The 7,945-nt window shown below is 44.2% G+C and overlaps 1 protein-coding gene across 1 annotated transcript; it reads right to left on the minus strand.

The window, feature by feature from the left end:
• Nucleotides 1–5,928: 5,928 nt before the first annotated feature.
• Nucleotides 5,929–6,810, minus strand: LOC310855549 (inorganic pyrophosphatase-like; the record flags this gene model as incomplete). Its single annotated transcript, XM_083760598.1, has 1 exon — nucleotides 5,929–6,810. The coding sequence occupies one exon, from the start codon at nucleotides 6,808–6,810 to the stop codon at nucleotides 5,929–5,931; it is 882 nt and encodes a 293-aa protein (XP_083616724.1).
• Nucleotides 6,811–7,945: the final 1,135 nt, after the last annotated feature.

The following is a 7,945-nucleotide window of genomic DNA, read 5'->3' on the forward strand; positions in this document are numbered from 1 at the left end:
CTCCGCTGAATCTTAAGGAAGTACAACAAAGGTCTGGTTTCTGCTCACGTTTCCACCTTTGGACGTTCCCACAAAGTCATTTTTTTTCTCTCTCTCACGGAATGGAAAGTTCCCTGAAACATTCTAATGAAGCTCTCCATTGAAGCTGTTTCTCTACTGTATTGTAGTGTGTTGTCCCCGTCCGTGTTTGTATTGATTGAATAGATAGTCTTTAGTCTTGCAGTAGACAGGCAATTAGATGAATATCTAACGTCTGGCGCGTGACTATTGAAGAGGTGTTAACCTATTTAGACCTGAGAACATATTCTACAAAATGTCTTCTAGACAGTATTCTGAAAAGCCTATGTTTCTATATCAGTAGTTCTCAAACTATTTCATGTCAAGGACCCCAAAAACTATATGTAATTGGCCACCAACCCCCATCTGAAATATGTTGTTCCAGGGACCCCCCCCCCCCCCCAGAAGCAAACCTTTGAGTTAAAAATAAAACTTTTGCTGTGAAAGAGTATACATTCAAATATTTGCACACGTTTTCAAGATTTTTCAAAATAGCAGAGATCTGTAAATCTGCTATATTTTTCAACCACTGAAGTTTAAAGTGGTTAAAAGCTAATGTGACACAGATGCGTCCTCAGGTCTAAATGGGTTAAGGGACATTTATCAGGTAAAGCTCAGCCATGCTGACTTATGATTCAGACCCTGGAATTAATCACACGGGACTACATAATCTTTAACTATTCCAGTGATTCTTCAGCCTTTTACATTTTCATCTTCAAGTGGTGTAAGCCACTTCTGCGTGCGTGCGTGCGTGCGTACGTATGCATGTATGTGTATTAGTATCTGTGAGACTACATGTAACCATGACTAATAAATCAAATTAAAGAAAACTCATCAAAGCAGTAGGGAGTCAGTAATAAGTTAGTAAAATAATTAATCAAAGGCACAGCTTACTACACTGGGATTTTATTAGCTTTTGTTTTTATAAGAATCCCCAGTGTTTACAGTTTTTCACGATTGTTAACACACGTTTTTCACAACCTAACGGCATTCTCAAAACTGCACACACAGAAGTGATTTTTGGAGAATTTCTCCTTTTGTAAAATGACTCAGTGTAAGTCCAACAAAACAGCACACAAATATACAGCCAAAAGAATGTTGCATTTATTATTATTATTATCATTATTATTATTTATGTTTTACATTACTGTAAACCGACCTGCTCAAACCTGCTCAAACTGCTCAAAAGGGGCCCCTCCCCCCTTCCCAAACAATACTGTAATTTACAGTATAGGCATCATGCCCCCGGTTCCTGTCTGGCCAGAGCGCCTCATCCACATCACAGGCAATGTTCTCCCTGTCCAATGTTCTCCCTTGTCAGCAGCGCTGGAAGAAACGCCTTGAGTTGCGCATACTCTAAAGCCCTGACAGGCGACTCACGTCGCCACAAGCCTCCTCCATGGCCTAGCTGGATCAGTGTGTCCCGGCTCTGTGGGTTCCGTTCATATACCTTCTACCTCCAAGCTGAAAATAACTTCTCAATAGGATTCAGGATAGGAGAATAAGGTGGAAGGTATAGAACGGAAAACTGTGGGTGGTCCTGGAACCACTGACGCACTTGAGCAGCCCGGTTGAAGCTCATTGGTCTCAGATGACAATGTAGTCGATTCACTGTGCGTCATCTACAGTATGTGCTCACCAGACCTGAATGTTTAGAGATTTGAATAGTTGTGTATTGTAGGTTGATGCTTTTTTGTAGGTGATAAGTGTGTGCAACAACTGAACATTGTATTTGTGTGTAGTGTTTGGACAACAAGGTGATGTGTAATTGACATCAGAGCGTAAAGAAAGAAAGGCAGAGTCTAATACAGATAAGGGAGTGTGATGTAGTGCTAATTGTGTCGAGCGATTAGGTAGGCAGACGGGTGACACCAACACATGGTGTTGGTGTCACCCGTCTGCAGGTTCCAATACTGCAACCTGATCTCACAGAAATTCAGAGATACGGTAGAGATATCAAAGTACATTTTGTGTTATGTACAGTATGAATCAAAAGACCAGATGGACTTACTATTCCAGTGCACAAACTGAACCCATTAAAACCGACAAAGCATCTGTTGTCATTTTAGATTTTGACCGTTGGCTCAGCGCGTCACGTCTTGCCACGATCTGCTATATATGTTTTACTTTAAACAAAAATACAAATCTTGAATCTTGAAAGTGTTTGAAAAATGCTGAATGATTTTGAGTTTGAAGATCTACTGATTTAGAAGGCAATGTGACTCAGTTCTTAAAATTACAAAGAAAACAATAACAACAAGTGTAATCACAACTCAAATTGATAGCACATCCATATACTGTAAGGAAAGGAGTCCTGAGACCACAGTGTCCATATTTTATTATTTTGAATTGCATATTAACCTCTTTGTGTCGAAGTGTCCTTGAGTCAAGACACCAAACCCCTTCTTCACCTTCACCTATCCCGTACCCCCGGAGGGTCGTTGGGGCACCACAGACGATCTGTTGACCAGCTCTCTCCATCCCTCTCTGTCCTCGGCAGCTCTCATCGCCTCGCTGAGTTTCAAGTGTGTCCATTCTCCGATGTTATCTCCCCATCTTTTCTTCTGTCTCCCTCTTCTCCTGCCACCTCGTACGGTGCCTTGCAGGATGGTCTTTGCAAGGCCTGAGGATCTGGTTATGTGTCCGTACCACCTCAGTTTACGCTTTATGACAGTGGTCAGAAGGTCATCATGTGGGCCAATGGCTTGGCTGATCTTTTGCCGTACTTCCTCGTTTGTGACATGTTGGGTGTAGGAGATACCAATGAGTCTTCTGTAGCATCTCATTTCCATACTCTGTATTCTCTTCTGTAGCTCAGCTGTAAGAGTCCAAGTTTCACAAGCATAGAGAAGGATTGACATGACGAGTGAGCGCAGTAGTCTCACCTTTGATGTCAGACTGATGTTTTTGTCTTTCCATATGGGCTTGAGTTTTGCCAGGGCAGCAGTTGTTTGTGCAATTCTGGCAAGGACTTCCCGTTTGGAACCTTCATCGGACACGATTGCTCCAAGGTATTTGAATATATTTTTGGTCATCATTTTGGTTTTGTCTGCAAACCCCTTATTGCTCCCTATGATCAGGTTGGTGCCTTGCATGGTTTCTTCCACCGTCAGTGTGTGAATGTGTGCGTGCGTGCGTGTTTGAACGGGTGAATGCGATGCACATTATATAGTTTATGTAAATGCAACTTTATAATGCATACCATTGTACTAACCCTTCAAGCCATTATATTTAGTTGCCCGGGGTCCCCCAAGGCTCTTTACCAGGTCCGTTAGTATTTCCCTATATCTCCTCGCCATATTCACCCCAGGCTAATGTAACTAATACAAATGAATGGGAAATTAACGACTCTTTTTGGATGTTCTTTTCAACACTTTCCCGGGAGGTTAATTTGGCTAGCAACCTCTCTAAAAACACCCAAAAACATGTAAACAAACAAACAAACAAAGGCCCAGAGCCAAGCCTCAACTAGATTAGTCAAGCAGAGAGGGGAAAACACCAGAGCAATCTTGGAACCCTTTGTAAACACGGGTCCCTTTGGCTGTATTTCTCACACACACACACACACACACACACACACACACACACACACACACACACACACACACACACACATACACACAACAAAAAGCTAATTAACAACGAGTTTCTTTCCCAAAATGACTAATGCCTGGCAGCTATGCTCATTAGAACTCATTAATAGTTTAGATTTCACCGGAGGAAACTGACCTGTAAATTAAGTTGTGCAAATAAGATCCGGCTCCCAGTTGGCCCTTTTGGCTTGCCACAGGACGTCTGGCGTGTTTATTTAAAAGCACGCCTTAAACTTTTCGTTGTGTGTGTGTGTGTGTGTGTGTGTGTGTGTGTGTGTGTGTGTGTGTGTGTGTGTGTGTGTGTGTGTGTGTGTGTGCGTGTGCGTTCACGTGCACGTGCGTTCGCGTGCGTGTGTGTGTCTGCGTGTGTGTGTGTGTGCTCATTGCCATTGCCTTTTACTAACATGTACGAATATAATTAACACCTATAACCATAAGTTCCAGTCTGGAATGAATGATAATGAGAAAATCATCAACATTTAGAGGGACAGCCGTGTTGGCTGGGGCCTCCGCAGCAGTTAACCCATGTTGGGGCGGGAACCCGTTTTGGTGTTAGCATTATGTTATGCTTTAGCTATTGAAAAATAACAGATCTACAAGCTCATAGCACGACAGACAGACAGACAGACAGACAGACAGACAAGACATGGATTGAAATTTGAAGGGGAGAAAGGGGGAGAGAAGGGGAGGGGAAGATTGAGAGGATGTGAGTGAGTGGGAGGAGGGAGGGAGGGGAGGAAGATGCAGAGAGGGGGAGGGGTCAGCAGAGATGATGAAATGGAGGAGGGGTGGATGGGTCCTTGATGGATGGTTTAGTTCACACTGCACTAATCTGATCCCAGGTCAGCCTCTCATCCATGAGTTACAGCTCTTCTCTGGTCCACTCCACTTACAAATCGTCGCCATCGGGTCGAGACCTTGATTCTGTGTGTGTGTGCGTGCGCGTGCGTATGCGTGCGTGCGTGAGTGCGTGCGTGAATGCCTTCATACGGTAAGTGGTGTGCATTTCATTGGCACACAGTACCACTCTGTGTCAAAATTGTGGAATTTGCTTTTTGCAGCTTTGTGTGGAAATCGTTTTTGTGGCCACAAAAATATATCTTTCTCCTAGTATAATCATAGTGCCTGCATGATCATGTTTCACTTCCCACCCCCCAGTGAGGGGCACTCTTATTGTCAATCGTCATGCATCACCATACTGTACATCACATTCCGTGCTCAGCCAAATTAAATCATCACAAATGTGATACACACAAACTTATTTGGCCTACTGGCAGTGACCACGATAAATGGTAAATGGTGCATTTATATAGCGCCTTTATCCAAGGCGCTTTACAGAGATTGTGCATTACATTCACCCATTCATACACCGATGGCAGCGGAAACCATGCAAGGCACCAACTAGCACATCAGGAGCAATTAGGGGTTCAGTGTCTTGCTCAAGGACACTTCGACAGTAACTCTGGGGGAGCCCGGGTTCGAACTGGCAACCTTACGGTTACCATCCAGGCGCTCTACCCCTGAGCCACCGCCGCCCCTATACGATAAATGTACCACTTCGAGTGGCACAAAGCTTACTCCTTACTGTATTGTGAATGTGAGAGGATAGCGCACGGATTGGGGAGAATGTACGTGGAAGATCATGCATAATGCACATTACTGTAATCACTCTCAATCACACTGTTTACTTGTTTGCTCATGTTTACAGGTGTGTGTGTGTGTGTGTGTGCGTGCGTGCGTGTGTGTGGCGTGCGTGTGAATTAATGTCCTATATTCTTTGAGACATGTTTTTTTTTTCAGAATATTTTTTATTTAGTCTTAGTCTTTGGAATAACACAACATTTAGTCTTGTATCTATTCTTCTAAATGTCTTAGGCTTAGTCTAGTCTTAGTCAACTTAGTTTTAGTCCTAGTCTTATAGTCAACAAAATTAACACTGTATTACGCAATCATCATGTTCTCATTAAACAATGACGCTACTGGAGTACAACTGTACCTTCCATGAGAGTAGTCCTGCAGCAGATGCAGATGTTAGCCCGTTTGTGATCAAAATATTAACTATTTTTAAACTGAAAAATATATCGTTACATTTTTCACTTTAGTTATAGAGGACAAGTATAATGTTTAAAGGCATATAAGCCGTTTCAGCCAGGGTTACTTTTTAACCAATAAGCCACTCCTGTCCCAATGCAGTATCACCAATCTACACGTAAAGCCCTCTGGGCATATAGAGCTACATCTTCATTCATTCTGGTCCATGTAAGGTAGCTCTCATGGGTTACTTCTTCCTCTCATAGTAGAACCACTGGTGGACTGTTGAGGGGACGGGCTCATCTGATCCACAAGGACTCGTCTCGTCAACCACAGCTTTGGCCTCGGCCTCTGAGCAGCGGTAAGGACTTTCACCGGACGACACGCGCGTGTTTTTGCAATTCAATCCTCCAACGGCGTCGGACTGTCGGGAGACGAGGGCTTTCCATAAGCCGTGAGTGTTCCTGATCGTCTCGACGGCAAAGTCCTTGTCTCTAAATTGTCCGTCGAAGGCAAAGTGGTTCTCTGGTTTCCCGTCTGGAACCTTGTACCTGGTGAACCAGTCGACCGTGGCCTCCAGGTAGCCAGGTTTCAGTCTCTGCACGTCACTGATGCTGTTCAAGCTTCTGGCTTCAGGGTCTTCTATGTTGATGGCGATGACCTTCCAGTCGGTCTCGCCCTCGTCGATCATTGCCAAAACACCGAGAACCTTCACCTTGACCACCTCGCCGCGGGAACACACCTTCGTCCCGATCTCACAGACATCCATCGGGTCGTTGTCTCCGCAGCAGCCGGTGTCTGCGTCCTTGTGGTGTGGATCCTCCCACGTCTGCGGTATTGCGCCGTAGTTCCATATGTAGCCTTTATGTGGGAATACGTTGGCCACGTAGCGCACTTTACCCTTCTTCACGTCTTGCTTTATCGGGTTCAGGGCTTCTTTCGTAGCGATCTCCATCTTGGCGTTGGTCCACCTCGGCACCTCGACCACCATGTTAAAGAGGGTCTGTTCTTCGTCGGCATACATCGGTATGTCATGGAATGGCGAGATGTACTTGCCATCGGTGTCTTTGAAAAACAGACGGTAGCTCGACGTGTTGAGATTTCCTCTTTGCTCGACTGTGAAACTCATGGTTGACTCACGTGACGTCATTGAGGGGGCAACAAACAGCCCGGTCACGTGGCTCATGTACTCGTTTGTCACTCGCGCGAGCCCATCGACTCCAATGCATTCCGCAAACATCTGTTTCAGGCCTTTGTCACTCTTCGCCAATATAAGTCTATGTAGAAGAGCTGTCATTAACTAGCCCCATGACGTGCACGGAGTTGTAGTAAATTTTAAGTAAGCAAGGTTTAAGTAAGCGGTCAATATATCCAAACATATGGCCATATTTGGGCATCCTATGACATCATACATATGACATGTCGCGCGTGGACCATGATTTTTTCCAGATTCTACAGCATCCGTGCACATCATTTGAGAGCGCTCGTGCACGGAACGGAGCGACGCAAAAATACTTACATAGTAGCTGGGTCGTCGTTGACACCTGTCTGAGTAGGACCTATTGAAGTCAACAACTGTGCTCCAAGGCATACCACACGCACACACATGTACACACACACACGCACACACGCACACACGCACACACACACACACACACACACACACACTAGGGTTTGCAGCAGAATGGATGAGATAAGGATTAATTTGATTTCTCCTTTTCATTGGTTCATTATTCATGAAACACACAGAAACATTTCACGTCTCACGATGTGACGTGTTGTGATAATATATTATTTAAAGATGGAGTGCCACAATTGTATTTTTCCAGTTTTTCATGAGGTGACAGGACTTCATTAGACACCCTGGAGTCCTTTTTATGTGCAACGATGTATTCCCTTTGTATTTAGGGTTTCTTCCTGGAGGCTGAACCCTTGACAGTCAAACGGGCCAATGAAATAAACAGTAATATAGTGACATCACACTATCAGCCCCTCCCCTAACCCCTCTGCCTTTATCATACAACTACAGCTGTGGGTGCGGCTTAAGTTCAGGTGGATCACCACCACCCACCAGGCAAACCAGGCATACTTAATGAACTGCCCACATAAAAACAACATTTTAACAAATACTGTACACTTTTTTGAAAAGATTATTCCTCCTTATATAACAATAAGACCCGATGATCATGTTTTAGGGTGGAAAAAAATCATGGCACTCCATCTTTAAAAAGATAAACGAAAAAATGTCAAGGCACTTTTAAAAC

The sequence above is a fragment of the Protomyctophum parallelum genome (assembly GCF_964188405.1).
Source record: "Protomyctophum parallelum genome assembly, chromosome: 1".
Classification (NCBI taxonomy): Eukaryota; Metazoa; Chordata; class Actinopteri; order Myctophiformes; family Myctophidae; genus Protomyctophum; species Protomyctophum parallelum.